At 37.5% G+C, this 25,680-nt stretch overlaps 1 protein-coding gene across 1 annotated transcript; it reads left to right on the top strand.

Annotated features, from left to right (window-relative positions):
• Positions 1–946: 946 nt before the first annotated feature.
• On the top strand, positions 947–24,558 carry lzts1 (leucine zipper, putative tumor suppressor 1). The gene is made up of 6 exons (XM_079382325.1): positions 947–1,115; positions 19,799–20,290; positions 21,113–21,961; positions 22,126–22,314; positions 22,495–22,689; positions 22,782–24,558. The coding sequence occupies exons 2-6, from the start codon at positions 19,937–19,939 to the stop codon at positions 23,367–23,369; spliced, it is 2,175 nt and encodes a 724-aa protein (XP_079238451.1). The 5' UTR covers positions 947–1,115; positions 19,799–19,936; the 3' UTR covers positions 23,370–24,558.
• The last annotated feature ends 1,122 nt before the right edge of the window (positions 24,559–25,680 follow it).

Raw genomic sequence — 25,680 nt, 5'->3', positions numbered from 1 at the left:
TTAAGTGAGTGTTAGATGACAAAACAAAATCTAATAAAAAAAAAAACAGGGAAAATAAGCATTTATATAAAATATACAATATATATATACACAATACTGATACAATAAAATAATATATCTAATATGGGAAGATAACTGACATGGTATCAATATATTGTGCATCTCAAAATTTTATGTCAGATTTTATTCCTGATGTGAAATGTTATTGAAATATACTTTGCAAACTGATCAAAAAAGATACGAGCAGCACTTGCATGGCTGGAAATAGTAGCTGAAACTGACTTTATATTAATATGTCATTCTTTTCTGTGATCCAACATATACAATGATAAAGACCTATGGGGTAATAGATGAAAAACGATTCACATTAATGAAGAAAGCATCATTGCACAAGGACACAGATGTTTTAGAAAGATTATCCTCTACACCATTCACATCCTTTGGAGGTCATAGCTGTAATAGATGGCACTGGACTCAAGGGCCGGAATGGCCCCATTAAAAGCCGGCCCTTGGGAGGTCTGAAGTATCACATCCCTCTTAACTGTCACTGTCCTTATGTAGGCCGGATGTGATTCCATCTAACGAGTGCTTATGCTGGGATTCCTGAGGTTCATGTTAACGCAGCTTGATTTATGTTCGATCACCATCTGGCAGACCTGTAGAAATGTACATGTGGTTGAGTATAGTGCCTTATGAGTGATCACAGCCCACATACTGTAGATGGCATGACAGGACAGGATCGAATGCATGCATACGTGCATGGGGTGATATAGGTATTCTGAAAAATTATAAAAGATTCATTGCCGATATCAACACAGAAATGCTGCTGCAGTGTTTGCAAACAGGAACTTGTGGAAAGAGATATACTGAAAAGGCAGGGAAAGGAGAGGGAGGGTTTGCGCGCTTGTGGGTATTACACAAAACACCCACATCATGGCAGTCTGTGGAGACTCAACCCACAGTACAGACGAAGGAAAGATCGAGAGAGGAGAGACCAGAGAGATTATGCTTGCCACCTCCTGTTCTCCATTAAAATACGAGCAGACCCTGGGCACTTAATACAGCACATAAACAGCAAAAACAAAAACACATTGAGGGAAACATGGTCAAACGTGGTGAGTCACTACTCATTTTATATTTATTGCGGGTTTTGGAGGATTTGAAATGTTGTTGTTGTTGTCTTAATTTTTCTGTTTCACCGTAGAAAACTTACTTTTATTTCTTATTATTATTACTAGTAGTAGTAGTAGTGGTAGTATTTTACCCTTTGAGAATTTCTATGTATGTTTTAACCATAAATCTAACACACTTAAATTGTCATTTGTGTAAAAAACAATATGATTTCATATAATAGTGCACAAAAATATATTTAAGATATACTATCTGGAAACAAGTCGTATATAAAAATCGTATTTTTATTTAGAATTGTATTTATTTTATTATTATTATTATTATTATTGCAGTGTAGGACAGTTGTTCAAAACTATGTGTGTAATAATAATTTGGGTAACACTGTAGGTTAACACTTTAGAATAGGGAACACTTATTCACTATTAACTATGACTTTTCCCTCAATACATTCCTAATTTGCTGCTTATAAATAGTTAGTAATGTAGTTGTTAAGTTTAGGTATTGAGTCGGATTAGGGATGTAGAATAAGGTCATCTAGAATAAGGCATTAATATGTGCTTAATTAGTACTAATAAAATGGCTAATATTCTAGTAACATGCATGCTAATAAGCATTTAGTTAAGAGACCATAAAATAAAAAGTGTTACCTACTTTAGTATAGGGACCAATTCTCACTATGCTATATACTAGTTGCTTATTAGCATGCTTATTATTAACATATTGGCTGTTTATTAGTACTTCTAAAGCACATATTCTGCATGACCTTATTCTACAACCCTAATCCTACGCAATAACAGAATTTAACAACTACCTTACTATTAATAAGCAGCAAATTAGGAGTTTACGGAGGCAAAAATCGTAGTTAATGTGACCATAATTTTTAATGACGACTTATTATTGCTGATCAAATTAAATGAGAGCCTATTGAACTTCCATGCATGTGACAATATGATCATATGAGTGTTTTTACAGGGAAAATGAAGCATAAAAGGAAAAAATAGGATAACAAAAATCATAATATGATAGATTAAAAAAAAGTTCTTTGTGAGGAATATGAATAACTCGCTGAGCTCATGAGCAAAACCTCCACAGACAAAAATCTAAACAATCATGCCACTGCTTGAAACAAACATGATCACAGTGACCACAGAGACTGCAATGAATTATGTTTAAAAATGCATACTTGCAAAACTGTCTTATTTTGGTCTCATTTAACCATGTTATGTATACCCTTTTTATCTCCTTACAACATTAACTGTTATTGTTAGGTAACCATTTATCCTAAATTATCTTTTTGCAGCATAAACTTGCCTGTTAAAACATGCATAAAGATGTCATGAACCAATTGGCAATAGCGCTTAACTTCGGCACATGTTAATTATCAAAGTTAAAAGTCAGTGATGGTGACAATAACTTGACATAAAAAAGGTAAAATAGCATGTCTCATCCTGTCTCCAGGGTTTCAAAGAACCTGCAGACTGGGGGAAGGTAATGCTGTCTAAAGAGAATAACAATCTGAACACAAGAGCCTGTTACATGCCAGGACAAGTACTGATAATACACAAGTACTTGAAGACATGTGGGAGTGCAGGATCTTTGTACTTCAAACCAGTTCATTTATTAAAAGTCTTTGAGCTTAGAAAAGACAGGGGAACAGATACATAGATTTACTGTCGGTGATAAGGGTTTAACAGGACATCTGAACAGGCAAGTTTTAGAGAGTGGGTGTGTGAATGTGTGTAAAGATATGTGTTCATACACACACACACACACACGACTCCAGTCCATCAATTAATGTCTTGTGAAGTGCAAATCTGCGTGTTTGTACGAAACAAATCCATAATTAAAATGTGTTTTACTTCAGACTGTTACTTATGACTTAAATAGTCTATAATCCACTATAACACTTCCTCCAATGCAGTTGTCTTGTCTGAATCAGGAGAGAAATATGCACTGATCAAGTACTGTTTTAGAAGTGAAAACATTCCAAAGAAGTTCTAAACAAATATGTGGATTTTGTTGTGAGAGGAGATTAACTTTTTCACTGCAGCAAATGTTTATGGATTATTTTCTCAATTTAAAGTTAAAACGCCTTCGTGATGGATTTAATTCGTACAAACACAGTTTTCACTTCATAAGATGTTAACTGATGGACTGGTGGTGTGGATTACTTGTGAATTATTGTGATGTTTTTATCATCTGTTTGCACTCTCATTCTGACGGCATCCATTCACTGCAGAAGACCCATTGGTGAGCAAGTGATGTAATGCTAAATTTTCTCTTTGCTAAAAAATCTGTTGTAATGAAAAAAAAACCCAGAGAGTAAATTTTCAAACTAAAATGTTAAAACTAGTCCTTTAAAAATAAAAGCTCATTCAAAATATTAATAAAATGCTATAATAGTATATAATAGTATGCTAAAATAACACTGTTAGGTAATACAACTGTCCTGATAGAATTCTAGCAACTGTCTCTTCAAATATCAGATAATTTGACCTTGCAATGGCAAGGCAGGTTAGTTCCGGTTGTAAAATATCATGTGGTGCAACTCCACAAAAACATGATATTTATGAATTAAAAAATTATTAAATGTATGGCCCATCAGGCAGTGCTAAGCTGCCTTTATTTGGACTCCCCTTGACACACAAGAGCTGTGTGAAAATTGAGACTGTATCCTAACCGTATAAACGAAGCTTCCTGTTTCCTTGCATTTTACACTCTCTCACTGTCTCTGCATGTGGGAGGAACAGTTGGTGTACGACTTCACCCTGAATAGACAAGTTTATCATCCAGTTTTAACAGAGAGTCAGTTATTTTCCAGTTCGCAGGAAGTCCAAGACGTTTCACTCCCCTATCCTCATGCCAGACATTCAGCAAAAGGTCTTGTAAACACCTGTTTCCCTCCAAAAAGATCAATACCTCAAGATGGTGCACAGCTCTTCCCAGTTAAGCTGTTTTTGACAATCTTGTGACTACTCGACAGACAGTTAGAACATATGACCTCATAGATGATTTTGTTCCAGTTTGGCACCTCTAAGTATTCAAAACATTCAGAGGTATTAGAGCTGGCCTTTCATATGCACACAGTTAATCCTTTGAAGAGAGAGACATGTTCTTTCCTGCCTCCAGAAATTACTCATGTGTGCTTATGAAATCTTGTGTGGGTGAGAGATGCAGTCGGGTGTGGAGCACTGGCACTGAGCAAGGTGTCATGCAGTGACATTCTTTCGGGAGAAGAATTAGAAGGTGTTTTGGGATCAAAACACTGATCTTTTGCAACATAAACACTTGTTTTGGTGCCAGCACCTTCATAACTGTATGATTAAAAGATGAATATGAGACAAAACTACAGAATGTCACAAAATAAAAAAACAGCACTTTTAGAGTTCATCCCACTCATTGATGTGAGCATAAGTATTGGGACAGTTGAACATAAGGCAGATATAAAAGATTAAAAGCTATTATTTAGTTGCAGATCCCTTGCACACAATCACAGCAGTGAGTCTGTGACCCATAGACATCACCAGACTCTTGGTCTCATCCTTTGAAATACTTTTCCCAGACTTTAATGCAGCCAATTCCAATTGTTGCTTGTTTTGGGGAGTTTCTGCCTTTACTCTCCTCTTCAGCTGGTGAAATTCATGTTCAATCGGATTTAAATCTGGAGATTGACTTGGGCAATCTAAGACTTTCCATTTATTTGCCCTTATAAATTCCTTGACTGAATTGGCAGGGTGTTTTGGGTCATTGTCTTGATGCAATATGAAGCACTTCCCAATGAATCTGGTGGCATTTTCTTGAATATTGGTAGGCAAGATGGTTTTGTACCCTTCCAAAAAAAATTTCATATCTGAAGAATTAATGCAACAGGACACAGCTGATCACTTAGAAAGACCTGTGAGACAACTGATCCAATACTTATGCTCACATCAGATAGAGGGATGAAACTCTAAAAGTGCTGAACTTCTTAGCTGGTAAAACATCTATGTGTTGAATCACCCAATAATAAAATGTGACATTCTGTAGTTTTGTCTCATATTCATCTTTTAATCATATTTGTAAATGTCTTGACTCCACAGCCAACAGAGCAATTTTGTCTTTACTGTTCCATTACTTTTGGAGGGCACTGTATATCCAATGTCTACACACTAGTCTACCCACTTCATTATTCAGTGAATATGTCATTTTAAATACATTTATAGTTGTATCTGATAACAAAGGAAGAATGTATAATATGTATATAAAATATATAAAAATATATAAAACAAGGTAAATACATTGAAAATAACTGCTAAACATTTTAATTGACATCTTAAGTTTACATTAAGATGTCATTTAAAATGTATAATTATTTTTGATGGAGTTACAGTCACGTTCACCAGGAACACGGAGCGAGGAGGCTCAGGAGATAATGTTCACAACGTCTTTAATAGAAACCAAATGCCAAGGAACACAGGAACATGGAGAATGCAGAAGACGATGCACACGAATGACATATAACAGCAGACACTAGACTCAGAGAAACACAGGGCTTATAAACAGAGGAGTAATTAGATTAATAATTTGACACATGGCTGGAAACTAATAACCTAAATGGGGACCAAACTAGAACAGGAAACTAACCAAATAAGGGCATGGAAACACTGGGAGCACGTGGAAACAAGACACAATACAAACAAGACTGACAATAATGCGCCATATAACATCCCATGGGGAGGGGGGTTGGGCGCTCTGGAGGCCTCCAAGGACAAGGAGACAGGACAGGCAGCCTCCAGGTCGGTGCCCGTTCCGGGACCCAAGGTGGCGCAGGGAGCTCGGGTGGCCATGGGTCAGAGGACTCATGAGGCCATGGCGGGTCTGGAGACTCGGGGCGCCATGGCGGGTCAGGGGAGTCGGGAGGCCATGGCGGATCCGGGGACTCGGGGGGGCCGTGGCAGGACCGCCTCCGAGGCCGCGGCTAGAGCCATACTACCCCCCTCAAAAAAATCCTTGGGGAAGGTAGAGGCTGGATCCAGCTGGCGTTCTGGAGGAGCGGGCACTTGAGGGCGCTGTCGAGGAGCGGGCTCTGGAGGAGCAGGCCCAGCAAGGCGCTTTCAAGGGGCTGGCACTGGAGCATGCTCTGGGCTGGAGAGAGCCGCGGCCGGCAGGCTTGAGAGAGCTGCGGACGGCGGCGTGCTTGAGGGAACCATGGACGGCGACATTGATTTCCCTGTGGACGACGGACTTGACTTCCCCGCAAATGGTGGGCTTAAGAGAGCCGCGGACGACGGTGGGCTGGTTCTGACTCGGGGCAGGACACTCTCCAGACACTGGAGGATCCCTTCCCTCCAGCTTAGTCCGGTGGTGTGTGGGAGATCCACGGGGCGATGGTAGTTGGCCCCATGCTAGGACAGCGAGAAGATGGTGGCATCTTCGAATGCCTTTGCCGCGGCAAGCCCACATAACTCCCACAAATACTCAAAGGGGAGATCTCAGCGGGCGAGGGCAATGAAGCGAGCGGCAACTTCCATAGCTGCAGGGGGAAAACAGAACTAAACAAAAAACTCTTCAAAAAAATGGGGAAAAAACAGGAGGGAAAGGCGCAGAGGTAACTGTTATTTGGTCCGCTGTTCTGTCACGTTCACCAAGAGCACAGAGCGAGGAGACTATGAGGAGATAATGTTCACAACGTCTTTAATAGAAACCAAATGCCAAAGAACACAGGAACATGGAGAACACAGGAGACATGATGCACACGAATGACATATAACAGCAGACACTAGACTCAGAGAAACACAGGGCTTAGAGGAGTAATTAGATTAATAATGACGCAGGGCTGGAAACTAATAACCTAAATGGAGACCAAACGAGAACAGGAAACAGGAAACTAACCAAATAAGGGACATGGAAACATGGAAACACTGGGAGCATGTGGAAACAAGACAAGACAAACACAAGACTGACAGTTACCCATTTTTTATATATTTATCTAAAATAGACAAGAAAGAAAACAGTAAGTTTTAAAAGTTTCTTAGCAGTAAGTAATCAAAATCAAATCTACATATAATGACCTATAATGGACCAATATAATAAACCCTCACTACACGACCATTCAAAATGTAGGGTCGATAAAAAAAATAATAATAATAATTTAATTTTGACAAGTCTGTAATGCTCACTAATGCTTTATTTGATGAAAAATACAGCAACACATTAATATATGGTAAATACAGTAAAAATATTGTGAAATATCACAACAATTTAAATTTTAAAATAATGGTTCTCTATTTTAATATATTTTTAATATACAGTACATGTGATGGCAAAGCTGAATTTTCAGCATCATTACTCCCGTCTTCATTGTCACATGATCCTTCAGAAATCATTCTAATATGCTGCTTTGATGCTCAAGACACATTTTTTATTATCAATGTTGAAAATGGTTATGCTGCTTAATATTTTTTATGGAAGTCAAAATATGTATTTTATCAGGATTTTTTGATAATTAGAAAGTTCAAAAGACCAGCATGTCCTTTACATAGAAAACTGATCAATTTAATGCGTTCTGAAAAAAGTAATAGTCTAATAAAAGCATTTTTTAAAAGCATTAGTATTAGCAGTAGTAGTAGGGGTGTTGTTGTTGTAAAAAAGTATTATTTTCAAAAAATAAATATAAAATAAAATATTTTTTATTTTATAAACTTTTAAATCGTAATATAGATAGTCTTTATAGATATATAGAAGTCTTGGTTGCACTTTATTTTGCAGTATGTGTAATTGCATGTATTTACAATGTACTTGCAGTGTACTTACCCAAGAAATTACTGGTAATATAAGGTAACTACATGGGGTAGGGTTTAGGGGTAGGTTCAGGGTTAGTACCTAGTTATTAGCTAGTTATTGTAATTACTACAATAAGTACACAGTATGTACATGAGGAACAGGACTGTAAAATAAAGCGCCACTGAAGTCTTTATATTTTAGGAAGAGAGTGTCACACATTATCCTGCTTGGGAATTTCAAAATCTTCAAAAAAAAAAAACCTAGTTGCATGCACAGGACTCCAATTATTGCAAAAGAAACTTGTGATTGGTGTTTGCTGGACATGACCTTAAACCAGCCTAATTAGTCAGTTCAGAAAACCCACTGAGAAGCTGATTTTGACAATATAGTTTTATACATATAATCAGATCTTTCACTGTGCTCTGGAGGTCTCAGATACACCAGTGATGGGGCCTAAGACCAGTTATTTCTGGAGGAAAGGTTGAAGAGGGTCACCATTAGAATCTTTTAAAGCATATCTAGAAATGGAAATTATATTGTACTGTTTCTATCTGTCAGGGCTCGTTCACAGAGGAGAGCATATCAGTTAATATTTCATGAAAATGACATGGAGCATATATTTCCCAGATATACTGGGCTCTAAAACTTCTTTTGGACAGTTTCCAGAGGCTTCTAAGCTTTCAGGGAGTCTTTGACGTACCAGGAGCCAGACAACAGAAATCAATCAGAGACAAGAGTCTAGATGCTTCATGACATCCGATCTCTTTTCCAAAGACAATCCAAGCCTAGCAAACCAGAAATATGATAATAGAAATAAATGGTTAATGCCCATCTTTGCATTATTCAAATCGAATAAGGCCATTTCTTCATCTTTTCTTACTCTTATTAGAAGTAGTATGGAACTTCTTTTACTTCAGAAAAATAGTTATCAGCAGGCCCGTGTGGAATCTGCTACAAGAAAGCTAATTATCCGTCACCCTTTGCAAGTGTGTCATAACATAATTTGATGACGATGCTAATTACATGATGCTCCCTTCCTGTCTAATTGGACTGCTCTTTTTGACAGAATAAATCAAGGGGTCAAGGGTCGTCTGGTTACCATGGCTCTGTTAGCCCCTGCTGGTTGATATTATAACTACAGAATCTGGCTGTAATGAGCAGAATATGTATAGAAGACAAGCTCGTCCAGCATTATTTAAAATAAATATTAAAACCCAAGTCACTTTCTCCTGAACTGCATTTAGTTTTCATTCATATTGTACTCCAAATGTATAGTTTCTCATGTTTTTGCCGTTTTATTTAGCTAAACGATTTCCAATTCCAGTTCTCATTTTTGTAATGACTTTAGTTAATGATAATGACCTTATGATTCATCATTACAGCTGTTTCATTTTCAGTGCTGCTGCTGGCAACAGTCTTGCATTGTTTAATCAGCTGAGCTCGCTTTTCACTTTCTCGCTTTCGCTTATCCAACCTACACACCCTTCATTTCACTCCAGATTCAACTCCCCCTCCATCATTCCCGCCTTTGTCTTTATTCAATCAGTCTCCTACACACCTTTATCCAAAACAGCTAAGGTCAAAGGCCACTGGTGGAGGTCTCCCAACATCATTATTTTCCTTTCTCTCACACAACATGTGGTAAGACTGCTGGTACCCGCACCTGTTTTTTACTAATTATTTTCATTGTCATTGCTAAAATGTATTTGAATTTAGTTTGTTTTTCCCATTAAAATGAATACTTCTTATGACTCAAACTAATTTTAAAATAAAAATGCCACAAATTATTTTTACTTTTTGATGCATGATATATTATAAAATTTGAAAGTCTTAAGTTGCCTGTATAAAATATGAAAATGTACTGGACTATGCTGAAAAAATATTTAACGCTGTTAATCATTTTTAAATAATAACATTCCATGATAGTTAAATAATTACTACAATTATTGTTATTATTATTTAAAAACATGTCAAAACAAACAAAAAAGACAACACTGCGTGTAAAGACAGCTTAATGGAAAGGAACAAAACAGAGCAGAACGTAGGATTGAGACACGTTTTTCAAAATTGAATAACTATTCATTTGACGTGGTGTAATAAAAATACTACACCGGTCGCATGAGATACTGAAAAACAGTTATATGGGATAGAACAGTACTATTGATAAGCTTATGTTCAATGATATGGAAATAAAACAGACAACACATTGAATATTATAAATGCTTTGTGTAATGCTGATTCAATGATTTCACAATATCTGTGATTTATTTTTTTGATCATTTGAAAATACTATTAGACACAAAGTGTCTGAAGTCTTTAGAACTAAGAGAAAGAGTAAGAGCTGTTTCTCATAGATAATGGCTGTGATTTATTACTCCTCTGCACAATTATACTCAAAATCTATCTTTCAAACGGAGGCGTATCACTTAAGGCCTCTAAGTGGTCGGCGTGCATAAGAGAGTGGGTCAGAAAGTGCTGTGAGGGTGTTGGAGAGGACTCTGAGTGATGCTGGAGGAGGAGATGTCCTTCTTTTTGAATTATTCACTCCATCACTGTAATGCATCTCCTTCACATTGAGAGTTCTTATTTCAAGAGTGCATTTACTCTCTACTGCTCCAGATGGGAGTTTGAAAAATATGACCAATGGGATTCCCACATATATATATATATATATATATATATATGTGTGTGTGTGTGTGTGTGTGTGTGGTGTTGCTCTCAGTTCTTCTTCTTCTTATGCAGTCCATCGATTACGAAGATGACGTCACTTCTAGAATGCGTTGTTGGAATGTTGAGACAGCCGCTGCTGTCGGCAGTGCCATTGAAGGTGGCTGTAAAGCCCAATCCGGGAGCCACATGTCCTGCCACAGTCGGGACCATGTGAATGCTGAGTCTGGGGATGGATGTGGTTGTGGCTGTGCGCGTTGGTGTCTGCGCTGATGTAGCACAGTTCTGTGTTGGGTGCGCTGTAATTCGATCTGTTTGACCCCCAGATCGCATGCAGAACTCCATGCCTGCCGGTTGGCGGCTGTTGTTTCCAGGAATCCCAGGTTGATGCCGCAGCTTTTCAAGATCCCCTTAAAATGGTCCCTATAGCGACGCTTCTGACCCCCAGGTCTCCTGTTAGCTGCATACATATATCTACCCATAGATAACCAGCCAGGGTAGGCGGTGGGAGAGCATGCGGATAACATGTTCAACCCATCGCAGTTGCCGCCTAGCAATTGTACTCAGTGCAATTTAAGAATTAATATAAAAATCCTGCTCAAATGTTTCTCCTTCTGTAACGGCCTACAAAAGCCTTCATTTATTGTTGTCATGGAGACTCATGATGAATACATAATGCATTTTAGAAGGAAACTGTCCAATCCTAACAGATGTTCTGTATGGTAAATAAGGTCTTATTGGTGGATTTCTTTATGCCAACTGAGCCTCCACTAAGCCATGTAATAGAGATTTGTGTTAATAGCATGATTTTCAGTGAAATGTGCTCATCAAAATTGGTTCTATACATGAACTGAAATAATAATGTTTGACATTGCAAAGTATTTGTATCTGCTGTTATTTTTATTTTTTTTGGTCACACTTTATTTTAAAAGGTCCAATTCTTGGTATTATCAAACCATTAACTAGGACTTTTGCCTCAGTAAACTCCTAATTTGCTCAATAATCTCCTTATTATTAGTTAGTAATGTAGTTGTTATGTTTAGCTACTGCGGGCAGGATTAGGAATATAGAATATGTTCATGCAGAATATGTGCTTTATAAGCACTAATAAACAGCCAATATGTTAATAATGCTAATAAGCAACTAGAATTGGTCACTAAAGTGTTAAAACTTTTTCCTTTAAAGAAAAAGTAAACTAACAATAAAAATTATTTACAGCATTTATTAATTTAGGTTGATGTTAACAAATATACTATTGTTCATTTTTAAATCATGGTTTTACACATGCAAAGCTTGTTTCCAAAACAGAATAACAAATTAATTGCAACTTTTTCCTCTCAGAGTTCTGACTTCTTTCCTCACAATTGCAAGTTAACACCTCACAATTTTGGGTTTATATCTCGCAATTTTGAGTTTATTCCTCACAATTCTGAGGAAAAAAGTAATAATTGTGAGATAAAGTTGCAGTCACCTTTTATATTTTTTTTATATCTGTGTTGGAAACAAGCTTCCATAGTATACAATTAACCAATGTTTATTAATACAACTTGAATGTATTAATTTATATAGAAGTTAAATATAACCGTTAATAAACCATTAATGTAATAAAAACAGAAAAGCCTAATTTGATAGCAAAGAACAGGGGCATAGCTATCATTTCAGAAGTGAAGGGGACAGAAATGTTCAAAAAGAAAACAAATAGGCCTACACTCCAAAATAAGGTATTTTGAAGAATGCTGGGAACCAAACAGTTGATTCTACTGTATGAAAAACACCCAGAAATGTCTTAAAATATCTTATTTCATTTTGTATTGAAGGAAGTCAGTCATACCAGTTTGGAACAACAATGAGGGTTAGTAAATGATGACAGTTTTTTCAACTTTGTGTAAACTATCTAATAGATGCACATTGTGCTGCATCATGGAGTAAAAAAAAAAAACATGAATATGTAAGACAGACTAAAAAAAACAAAAACCCTACTTTAAAACCAGTTACTGATTACACACAAATTGCAAGCTAAAGAGAGAAAATTAACAGGGGCACATTGTTTGACGTGTAAAGCTTGGGACACTGTGACGGGCTTTGCTCCAGATGGTCATTGTGCTCAGTTTTTTTCTTGATTAAGAATGATAAAATCACATCTGCTGCTGGACAGGGAAAGAGAGAGAGGGGCCTAACAAGACTGTCCCCCACAGACCCTTAGCAGCTGCACACAATATACCACCGATTAAGACTCCCTGACTAGATGATGGATGAATCCATAAGACAACATCATACATCTAATGTTTTTAAACATGCATGATGACATTAGTTTATTACACACACAGATTGAAATGGAGAATAAATGTCAGACTGAGAGTGAAACAAATAACAAACAACTAAATAAATAATATGATTTCAGCTCAAAACCTGTTTATTACTTATATGTAAATACATAACCGAGCCTCTTTTTGGATGTAACAGATCATCCAAAATTGTGTAAATGAACCACATGAAGTCATAGTGAAATTAAGTTACTAGTTCAGCTAATTAAATGTGCAAATGTGCTCATACAGAGTGCTGGGAGGAAGCAGCAATATAATGATTTTGTCACATAGCTGATTGTGTGACTGAGAAACATTATTCCCACGATACGCCGAGGCCTGGCTGCTCTCCAGTATAGATGCTATATTCACACCTGCAATGAACAACTCTGTAGACAGGTCTGATCAGTCCTTAAGTGTAATAAGATTTCACAATTTCCTGGAAATCACATGTCAGAACTGTGCCACTGTAGTGTTATTTTACTGAGTTACAGTGAGTGAGTGTCATGTTCCAAATTTTTTTTTTTTTTAGATTTTTGAAACTTTCTTGATTATCAGTATGAATTTGTTGCTTTTTTGTTGTGGTTGTTGTTTTTTTGTTAACGAGATAGCTTTGATTATGGTAAACCTCAGAGTATACAGGCATCAATGACTGCAATGTTGTAATAGAACATTCATAAATAATGCAAATAAAACCTATGCATAGTTGTGTAGTTATGCTTAAAATATTTATAAAAAAATCATAAAAAATATACAAATACATTCAGAACTTTGGGGTCAATAACTTCTCCACAAAAATATTAAGCAGCATGTGTCTTTCCAACATTGATAATAATAAGGAATATTTCTTGAGCATTACACATATATATATAATTTTTTTTTTATCATATCACAATATTACTGTTTTCACTGTATTTTATCAAATAAATTCAGCCTTGATGAGCATAAAATACTTCATATAATATTTATAAATATTTAAAAATCTTACCAACCACCATATTTTTTTCTGTTTTTAAACATGTATGACAGCTTTGTCTCCTGAATAAAAGACTTAACCTGTAATATTCACTCTGTACATTATAAAAAATTTCTGCACAAAATCTAGTACCATACACAAAGTAACAGCCCAACGCGACACAAAATTATCACATGTAACATGAAAGGGAAAATTACACAGTAAAATAAAAAAGTAAAAGTAAAAAAAAAAAAAAAAACAGATTCTTAACAGTGCAGATTTAAGTGTGCCATCTGGAAGTCCCAGGTGTGGTAAAGTGCAGCAGTGTACGCTTTGTTTAGACTGCAGTACATCTTCTACAGTACAACAGCCCAAACCGAGTCTTTATACATGCATGCAGTAATGGATTGGCCATGCGTTGGATAACGTCTCCTGGCCACACTTCTCATAGGACGTCTTTGTCCGACATAGTGGAACGTGTGAGGGGAACCAAACCACACACACATACACTCCCAAAAGAGGCCCACTGTCTGTGATAAAGGTCTTTCATGGCCAATTAAAGCAGCTCGACTTTCCACCTCAATAACAACTAAGCATCTATTAGCGGCAAGCCCCTCCCGCACACACGCGCGGCTGCTCTGTCGTGCTCCCGCTGAGCTCAGCTCATTGACTGTATGATTAGGTCATATCGTTCTCATCTGTCTCTGAGAACAATGAAACAACAGCCGAGAGCATGAAGAGCCAAAGTCTGCATTACCTACTCTCCAACAAACTGTAAATCATGTGTCCCACTGCTGGGTGATTACAATAGAGTCTAAACGAGCCCCAGGGTTACAAAGGCCAAAATCTGAAAGTTAAACTCAAAAGATCTAATCTAGTAGGGCAACGTGTCAGTTATTATATAGACATTAAATGTAATTCACAAACCATAAATTTCCAGCTAAACTCACAATAAAGGTTCTTTATTGGCATTTATGGTACCATGAAGAATAACCTTCAACATCCATGGAACCTTTTCTTTGCAAAAACATTTTTACACTTTTAAAAATAGAGGTTTCAAAAGGGTGTTTTCACAGTGATGCCACAGAGGAACCATTTAGGGTTCACCCCCCCCAAAAAAAAAAAAAAAAAACTTTTAGTGAACAGTTCTGAGTGAGAAAAATTAATAATCTGAAGAAAATATTTTTCCAATATAAAGATCCTTTTCATAAATGGAAAGTTTCTATGGATGTTGAAGGTTCTTCGTAGATCCAACAAATCCAATAAAAAGCTTTATTTTTAAGTGTGTAGTGGAAAAAGTGTTCTTTATTTAAATGGTCTTCACACTAAGAATATAAGTGTTTATTTAAAAAAACAGAAATGTATCTTTTATGGCATCGCTGCAAAAAAAAAAAGAGCATAGTTGATAGAATATTATTAGAGGCCAAAAGTTGAGCAGAGATGGAAACATTGATTTGTAGTAAAATGTTCCAGCTGACATTTTTTCACTTGAAAGGGATGCCAGATTTTGTATTTTATTTTTAAGTGTCTATTTACTGAGATGGCACATACTTTATACTCTTTTCATATATTAGTAAACATTTATCATTGACCCACCTGACAGAGAACCACCTGTTTAGTCAGATAGAGATTTATTTGTTCACAGCAGTCATCTGGCACACATGACTACTACTCTGTAGTGTCCAATAAAGGCCTATGACATTATACATATATGCATATCTCATTATTACCCTGTTGCCCTCTCACTTTCATAGCCAGATACAATATTAAACAACAGCTCCTCTGGGAACTCCTAGACACTTAAATCCACACTCGTAATTCAAAGAGACGTATTCAACGTGCTGTCTGGGTGCCCTGTCCCGAGGGGCCACAGCCGTAGACTGGGCGACCTTTGATTCCTCACACACTTGCTAATGTGCCAGTCCATTGTCCACAGCAATGACCTGTTTTTGCATATTGATTACATTGATCCCTCCACTAAGCACTTACAAAGAGCATCTGAAGAATCAATACCGTGCCTTCTGCTGCTGTCTTGCCAAATCAAACTTCACCCCCAAAATAACATCTTGTCAGGGTGCAATGAAATTAATACTCGGAAAGGGATGTGGTGTGACAGAACCATGCAAATCCTTTTGAAAAAGCGTTACACCCCTCAAGATCAGCATGTAAAATGTTTTGCTAACTCCAAATGTAACGTTCCCTACAAACAACAACTCTTCCAACCTTGGTGTTTTGGACAAAGGGATGCATCCGCAGAGTTGGGATAGAGTTTCACAGCCAGATTGATTATCTGAAAGTCTACCTTCTTTGTTCTGGTCCCCACAGTGCTGATTTTGCGCTTCAGATGAATGTACACAGATGCAGAAACTTGGGTGCAGAGCAATAGCGGTGTAGTGGTTTTTATGACATTTTGAGTTTACTCTTAGATATTTTTATCGTTTTCAGAGACACTTATGTGATAACTTTAGAACAAGAGTTTAGAACAATTGTTTGGAAAAACTGCTTATGACAATTTCTTGAAAATCCTTGAACAATCACAAAAATAGTATCCAAATACACTTACAAACAGACTTAAAACAAATGTGCTGAATTGAATTTATATTTCGCACAAACCTATAAAAGCCTAAAAGCTTGGGTTTTTGTCCCCTTTTTAAAAGTAAAACACATTTCTAAAACTAGATACATTTACTAATATTGTAAATATAAAGACCTATTTTCATCAATTATTTCTTATAAGATTTATTTTTCATAGATAGATAGTTCGACAGATCGATAGATCAATAGATAGAGACACACGAGTAAACAAAGTATCTTGTTTTAAGGTAGTTTATTTTTTTCTGAAAAACAAAACAGAAATATGATTATGAGAGTGTTATTACAGTGTCAGAAGCACTGACTGCTTCTATAAGGCGAAGGGCCACTCGTGTTTGACTACTACAATAAGAAAGTATCAAGAGGGTCATTTAAACATTTGTTCATCTGCTTTTGGAGGCTATTAAAATATTTGACTGCTTTGGCATTTTAATGTTGATTTTTACAAACAGGAACATCTGCACAAAGACACCTTCTGCATTTTATGGCAGCACACTTCTTTTTGAGAGGTAGTTAGAGAGTCATTTATTTTATGGTGTAAATGTAGCACTCAGCCTAAATAAATGTTCGAGCTCGCTGAACCTCAAACAAAACAGGCACACTTCAGTGGACAAAGACACAGACGGAGGGAGGGAACATCAAGCTCTTCTTTCTTTTCCTGGAGGGGTGTTTGCTCAGAGTGGGTGCAGGGCAGTTTGGAGAGAAGGGGAGTGCGGCAAAGAGAGCCAACTGGGAGAAGTGAGTTTGTACAGAAAACAGTAAAAGATAACCGGGAAAAAAATGAGTGAGAGTCACAAAAGCTACTCAAACTTGTGCATATGTGTGTGTATTGTAATTATGTTAGTGTTGAAGGGTAAGAAAGAGCGGGAGAGAAAGTGAGTGTAACAGAGGGGGGCACGCAGCTCATTGTAAGCAGCAGTGAGTTAATCTCTTTAGCGGCACACGTCTTATGTAAAGAGGTGTAATGGTCTCTGCCCCCTCCTTGCCCCAAGGGACCCCAGGGGACACTGGGGTCCTGTATCCCAGCAACATTCGCATGTCGTTTATTCCAAAAAAAGATATGAAGGAAAAAAAAAAAAAACTGGTGAATGGTGATAAGATCCGCCCCTTTGCATGGTAGACTCTTGTCTACAGACAGACTATAGGAGTATTCAGTGGTTCACTCAAGGACAAACACATTCTGACTCGCCACGGAGAGCATGCGAAGGAGATTTGATTCAGATTGCACAAACACTGCGTCTGTGGATTTATTTGTTTGGAGAGTAAGTGTCATTTTGTCATTTATTTTATACCGGTAAGCCTTTGAACTTGATAGTAAAGAGGTGATTTCGGGTTATAGATGCCAGACAGACATTGAGACGCTCCAGCTGAGATTGTTTACCTGCAGCACATGTTGGGAAGTGATATGTGTCAAAGCACAATGCAATGTCTGACTTGAGTTTTGCTGATTGTTTTGTACCTTAAAAATGAACAAATAATGCAATAATAATATGCAGTGAACTAAACATTGCTTTTCGTGAATGTTCATGTTTATGTTTGTTATTATTTAGCATACAAAATGAAAAGTGCAAACTCATCACAAAAAATACCCTCCGTGGGTTGACAAAAACACTTTGCTTGTTCCAGTGATTTATGCGAGTTGTTTTAAATGTGTTTTGTTGCATTTTTAATTTGTGACAACTATGCATTAGGTGTTGTAACAGAACGTGTGAATTGATGATAATTTCAAGCATTTTAATTCATTTGCAGTGCTGCATAAAAGAAGAGTATTAGCATTACATCATTGCTTGGCATGCCTCGAGGACAAAATATGTGTGACTCTCTTAAACAAAGACACTGATGAGATCGCTTTTCATTGGAAGGGACTGCCAAAGGGCTGCCTGAAGCCATTAAGTCCTTCTGCTGAAACATATGTGTTTATTTATAAGAATGCAAAAGTAGTATTGAATAATCTTATTTAATTATTTGAAAACCACATGAATGATAATTGAGTCGTTTGTGGAATATAATCCTTCTGGCAATGGTAATGGAGCACAAGCAAGCTGAATCAATGTTTATGGTGTCATTAATGTATGCCTCTACAATGTCTGTTTTATTTGATTTTGAAACAGCAACTTATGGAGTAGAGAGAGATTAGGCACAAACACAGATGTGGTTGCATTTAGCTTATCTAAAAGCAGATGCGAAGCATCAAAGTTACAACAAAATAACAAAGAATATTTCTTTGGAATGCATGAATTCATAATGCAACATTAATAATTAAGAAACACCTGGCATATTTGCTGTGTTCTTTCTAGCTAATAAGTCTTTAACATGTCAGCCATCACAATTAGGCCAGTTATACAAAGCCACGTGTGATGATCTTGGCAGGTCTTTTGTTCGTAAAGCCCCTCACTATCTGCTCTGAAAGACAGATGGAAGGCATGATGTGTTGATTATGGATGTGTATTATATGCTTTAGGCATATATAAATCATAAAAGAAGGTTGAGTTGCTGGTGACAGACCTTTGGTACTCTTGAACTGTTGTCAGGTGACAGACAGGTCCCATCTCCCTGGTGGGACCCAATATTATGTCCAACATATGGAGCCTTATATATGTTAACTAATATGTACAGTTAGCTTCTTTTTATTTTTTGTAAGTAATGCTTGTTTGATGTAATGAAATATGCAAAAACATTAAGTGCACCATTATGTTTGAGCTAAAGTCTGTCAAACTGTATATGGCCAATCAAATATTTTTAAAGAATTAAATATTAATATATTTGAAAGATTAAGCAATGCACAAGTACACAACACAGAGGTCAGCTGTAATGGACTGATGCGTGTACATGCTGGATGAAGCAAAGCTTCAATCACATTATTTGTCTAACTTCACAAAAATTTGACCCGTACTGGACTAAAGCATTTACATGACATTTTAAAAAGACATTGTTTTAGTCCAGTAGAAATCAAACTCAAAGTGCATGTAAACATACTCATTGTTTTTGGTAGCCTGACAAGATGAAAAAAAGTAATTGGCAGGTCTTTTGACCTACTGACCACGTAATATGAATGGATGTTTGACCTAGTCACACTAATTTCAAGCTTGCATTTGCCTTTGTTTGTCAAAGAGGAGGGTGTTCTTGATACTTGTTCAAAGCATGCGTTCAATATGGTCTCCATATTGTAAATCAGGATATTCAGGGTAACTGCAATTAGGTCTACCCCATTGTATCCCATGCGGGCAAAGACAAAAAAAAAAGTTCCTGGTTTTGTAGGACCTGTTTGCTGACCTAGTGAACGTAAAGTGAAGTAAAGTAAACATTAAGAAAATTCTGCATAGACTATACTGCTCTAATGCCAATAGGAGTCATCTCACTACATTTCTTAAAATCCATGTTTTACCAGGTTTCCCAAATGGGAATAAGAAGGATCTCCCCACAAGGCTATGAGTCCATCAGACCTTCCTCCATCATTAAAATTCTGTAATTACACACCTGCTGCCACCAAGACCACCACCTGCTTTCTCCAGATGTCCCAGGAAATATGGGTAGTGTCAGCAGTTTGATATCAGGCCATAGCCTCCACAGCAAACACTGCAAAGCCTCTGAAAACAAAGTCAAAAAGGGGCTTCAGTCTAAGAAAACAGGCCGTAGCTTGGATGGCCTTCTGAAGTATGGCTTCTCTCAGGACCATTGCAGCACCAACAACAACTCAAAAGTCAGCTATCATTCAGGCAAAAATGACGACTTCTTTTACATCAAGGTCAGCAACAAGCCCCGAACTGCTAACAATGATTCAGCTGAAGACAGTCAAGGAAGAACAACTGAGATGGACAATGAGGTGGACAGGAGAGGAGGGCCACCAGAATTAGTTCCGCTGTCTGGAAAACTAGAAAAGGTAACAGAACTAGAGTTAGTCAGCGAATAAACAAAGCAAGGCACGGGCTACAAAAAGTTCATTTTTATTTTCAACATTAAGAGAGTTTAATTTTTTCACTGCCTGTATTGCTGTGTAGCATTTAAGTCCTATAAAAAGTCAAATTTAAAGCAGTACAACTTGTACACAAAGCAAAATGTCTGCTTAGGACACATGTTAATTTCAGATTATAGCAGCCAAAACCAAAAGATGGCCCATCCCCCAGACATTGTTATCACACAAAATCAAACAACAGTCAAGTATAGTTGATGTTAAGTAATCCCCACCAGCCCCTAACACTTTCACTAAGAGCTTAGCGGTGTCTGCTCCATTTAATTAAAGCTCCAGATTGACGAGGTAAGAATGCCTTGATCTCTCCAGAGATTCGGTCCAATGGCAGTGTGGCACTTGCAAGCAGGCAAGCACCTCTTTCCCTGAATAGCCTCATTTATGAAGAATCTAGCTAGGAAAATGAGCCTAGTTTCACTAGGTCAGGAAGTTAATGCTAAACCATAGGGTAAACATGCTACCATGAGTAAGAAGTGACTGGGGAAAGGGAATAAGGGAGAGGAATAAGAAAAAAGGAAAGGATTCTTGAGATTGTCTTGTGGATCAATCATTTATGAAAAATGTTTTGTTGTAATGCACGGGCAGATATGCGAGTAATTACTTTGAAAGCATCTGATCAATAGGTTTTAAGATGGAATTGTGGCATGCCATAAACATGAGTGAATGATCAATTGGTTGTACTGCACTTCAAATCCCAAAAACACTCAACTATCTTTTTTGTCTTCTCTCTTTTAGAGTATAGAGAATGCTTTAATTCGACCGACTGCCTTCAAACCCGTTCTTCCTCGAAGCAGCAGTTCCTCGGTGGAGACTCATAACAACTTGAGCACTATCCTGGGCAAGAGATTTAGTCCTATAGACAAGATAAAAGATCTTCAGGACCGCAAGCTGGAGACAAATTCTGGTACCTTCTCTGACTCTGGAAGGAACTCTATGTCCAGCCTGCCTACTCACAGCACCAGTGGCAGCAGCCAGACGGACAACCTTAACACTTCAACTAACCACATGGCACGCCATGGAGGCCTTTCCCAAAACATGGACACATTTCAGAACCCACAGGGGGGTGTAGCAGGGATGAATGGAAACTCTGGATCCAGTTGGATGTGTAGTGGGACTAACGGTGGAAACAGTTGGGCCAATGGATTTTGTGAAACAAACAGAAACAGTGAGTCGACAAATGGCAATACAAGATCTATTGGTGTCCTAAGCGAAAGTGTGGCAGCAGCAATAAGTATGAACAGAGAAATAACTGCTGCAGCGCTGACCATTTCATCCACCGAGCCAAAGATGGATTTCTCTGGAAACCAAGAACTGCTTCTGGAACATAGATTTACAATTTCTGAGCAAAGCTCGACAAAACCATCATCTTCTGGGGGCTGCGTCCGATCACCAATTTCAATGGATGAATCACTGATACAGCAGCTGGAGCGGAAACTTCTAGATCGTGAAACTGAGCTGGCGGAGTTACAAACGAGCCTTGATGAGAAGGAGTCAGACACATGCCATCTATTTGAGGAGAAGCAACGGTACTGTGCTGAGGAGATGGAGGGGTTGAAACAACGCTGTTCTACAAAACTCCGTCAAGTAAGTTGCTTACAATATTCATAGGTTTGAAAGGAATATGAATATATAAAGTTTAGTGTGACTCCAAAACCAATAAGACTACCTTATCTTACTTTGATGATCAACCAAGTACACTATTCACCTTTATCCAGGCAGATATTAATGATGGTTTGTGTAACCTGCAGGTGTCTCAGAGGGCTTTGAGAGGACAACAGTTATTGCAACTTCAGGTGATACAACTTCAACAAGACAAGGAACGTCTGCAGGAGGAGGTGGACCAGCTTAATCGTGACCGGGACACTGCAGAAAGCCATCTCCGAATCTATGAGAGCCAGAAAAACCTTGCACCCACTCTAGAAGAGACTCAGTGGGAGGTCAGTCTATAAGACTTTAATCGTTGTGTAATGAAAAATGTGGATACAATGAAAATCTAATGTGCTCTGTGTTTGATAAAGAGGTCAATTTAAAAGCTAAACAGTTGGGATAATAATGGAAAAAGATCAAAATTGTTACAAAAACACATTCACATTCATGGTTTTTTGTTATTTTTGTAGGTGTGCCAGAAGTCAGGTGAGATTTCTCTGCTAAAGCAGCAGCTTAGGGACTCCCAGGCTGATGTTGGAAACAAACTCAGTGAGATTGTCAGTCTCAAAGCCTCTCTGAAGGAGTCCAGATGCAAGATGGATGAACTGGAAAAGAAGATCAAGGAGTACGAGGAAGCACTTCACCAGCGGAGCACTGAGGTTGAGGTCGGTGTTAGCTGATATTACATTAACTTACAGCTGCTACTGCATGCTCTACCATCACATTTGCCTGACTATAATATCTCTTTTTAAAAAAGGTATCTAAAAATGAGTTTCAAAGAAAGAAGAATGAAGCTGACCTCCTCAGGGAGAAGGTGAACATGCTGGAAACGGACATTAAGGACATGAAGCAGGACTTAGCAATGGCCAAAGAGGAGCAACAGCAACTAATGACCATGAGAGCCAAAGTTGAGGAGCAACAGCTGCAACTGCAGATAAGCCAAGGCCGGATGGAGGCCTTTGGGACTGGTCAAGCCAAATCGAAAGCTCAGGATGGAACAAGTGCCAGAAAAACACTGAATCATAGTGGAGGGACTGCAGACTTGGATGCCCTACAGAAGGAGGTAGAGAGGCTGAGAGGGGAACTGAAGGAAGAAAGGCAAAAGAAACATAAGATGATGAATAGCTTCCAACAGGAGAGACAAACGTGGAATAAAGAGAAAGACAAAGTAATCAGATACCAAAAGCAGTTGCAGTACAATTACCTACAGATGTACAGAAAGAACAAAGACCTGGAGAAGATTCTGAGGGAGCTAACGGCTGAGATGGACAGTCGGACAGAGATGGACTTGGACAGCCATAGCTCTGACCTGAACTTTGAAAAAACTGTAGCCACAGAGATATGAGGTCAGAGGATGAATGTTTTCACAATTAACCGAATGGTCTTAAAAGGGTGAATGTACAAGTGGGCGGAATTCACAAAGCAAAATTTAAAGGGAAGAAACATGATGTCACAGGAGATTTTAAGGAGTCAGGAGATGCTCGAAACTCAAGAGTATTGCATCACTTGTACATATCACCAAAAGCTTTCTCATTTTAGATCTACCACTTAACTTAAAATCTTAGGATGTCATCTATGTGCATTTCTGAATAATTTCCTATTGAAGGTGCAGTAAGCAATTTTGTTTATTAGAATTACAATCTTACTTGAGAGATCTCATTGAATTAATGTTCCATCAGTAACCATCACATCTGTCTCTGTGGCAGCCGTAAATTCTGTAAACTCCAAATAATTGACCACGGTCAGATTCTTTGTTTAGCCATTTAAGCATTTTCTGCTTGTCAGTCATTTTGTGCCAGTGAATAGGAAGCAGGTGTCTTGGAGTGTGGCAGTTGAAGACTTGAATAATTTAACTTAAATAATTCCAGTTCAGCACCATATTAAGTTTCATAAGCAGTTGACAGTTGATGGTTCGTCATGCAAGGATACTATTTTGTTAGCATTTAGCTTGGCAACAATGAGATGTGCTACGGTTTTCCTACTAATCTCTAATTACAATGGTAAGGGTTATGGAAAGTGTGTGCAAGTCTAATTTAGAGAAATTTGCAGAAATTTCAGAATGGCTAACATTGCTTACAGCACCTTTAATCTGTGCACATCCAACCAAATGCTTACCTCCCTCAAATCCAAACAATCCAGCGCTTCATGTCTAAACCCCAAGCAGTTGTACAGTCTCAAGTGATATGAATGTTTTATTTGCTGTAATTGGTGATAAAGATTCTTGTCATATAAAAAAGGAAGAGAGAGTGCAAAACTAGCAGTGTCTTGGCAGACAGGCTCATAGAAACAATCTGTGTACAGGAATATAGTAGCTCATACAGTGAGATTATGTCATGTTGAATGCAAATGCACTGTTCACAAATGTCCAGATACATATTTCATTGTTAATCTAAAGTATTTCACAATTCCTTTGCATCTTTTTAACAGTACTATACAATCAACTTTGAGGCCTAGACATTGTACAGTTTTTGTTGGAATTTTAAAAGTACAATCAAGCCACTTTCACTCATGTGTGGAACTACAAGAGTTAATTTAAAAAAAAATAAAAAACACACACACACACATTTGTACCACAGGAATATCTCATTTTGAAAAGAAACTCACTCTTTTAAAACAAAATATTATTTATCTCTATTTTATCTTTTCGTCTAAAAAACTTAACGTCCTAGCTTTGTTTTCCATTCAAGAAAAGTGGATGTTTTTTTACTGCCAAACCACAAAAGTTCTTCACTTGCATATTCCTTGTGTCAAATCTCAGTTGTGTTTTCTTTTTCCTCTCCTCGAACTTGTCCTGGCAGGATTGTTGATGTGACATGAGAGATAAATGCCGTTGGCCTTCATGATGACAAACATTGCACAACTCGTCAAAGGATGACATTTTCTTCTAATTGGAAATAAGCATGAATGAGATTTGAGAGACTGGTAAGGAAAGTGAGTGAATCAGTGAATCACTCAGGTCAGTGAATAAAGGCTTACATTTTGGTCTATTCTTCAAGCAAAACAACTATGACTTTTTAAAACACTGAGCATAGCTCATGTGGACTACTTTTATGTTTTTTGGAAAATATTTATTGGTTAGAAAAATAAGAGCGAGTACATGTTCACAATATGCTAATATTTGGATCAGTTCTGGAATTGTCTGAATGAATTGCGTTCCTGGGGAAAAAGATACGTCTTAAAACTGACTGAAAAAGGAATTTACTCTCCAGTACGAGTACTGAATTTTAATTAGTTATCACTTCAAAATGCTATCTACAAAAAGATTTATCTTGCTAGAAGAAGCCTGACAGTACAACGATATGTTTTATGAAAAACGTTTTTTTTTTTTACATCTACTGCAGAAAAACAGGTGATGAAACCAGACAGCGATAACAGAGTAGTGTGTTCTCCTTTAGCACTTAGATGTAATACAATACTATACTTTTCCTAGCTATGTTGCTTAAAATGGCAAACAGAAAGACTGAGGTGGGTAGCACTGAGACTGTTTCCGTTTTTCATTGCACAAATTTGTTGCCCAATGTTTCATCATACAAAAGCTCCCAAAAAGCTGCCTTGTAAGTTATCATCCCTGGAGCTTCCAGGAGTTTTGATTTGATAACAACAAACTGATAATCATATTATTGATGGTGCAGGGTAGTTGTGGGGTGTAAGGCTGT

Source organism: Barbus barbus (assembly GCF_936440315.1).
Source record: "Barbus barbus genome assembly, chromosome: 28".
NCBI lineage: Eukaryota > Metazoa > Chordata > Actinopteri > Cypriniformes > Cyprinidae > Barbus > Barbus barbus.
Note: the sequence above shows the minus strand (reverse complement) of the source record. Positions and strands in the feature narration are given on the sequence as shown.

Bases quoted from the DNA above. Each gene is read 5' to 3' on its own strand.
- lzts1 (XM_079382325.1), top strand. From the start codon at position 19,937: ATGGGTAGTGTCAGCAGTTTGATATCAGGCCATAGCCTCCACAGCAAA. The intron at 22,315-22,494 runs GTCAGTCTATAA...TTATTTTTGTAG, and splicing joins TAGAAGAGACTCAGTGGGAG to GTGTGCCAGAAGTCAGGTGA. The intron at 22,690-22,781 runs GTCGGTGTTAGC...TTTTTAAAAAAG, and splicing joins AGCGGAGCACTGAGGTTGAG to GTATCTAAAAATGAGTTTCA.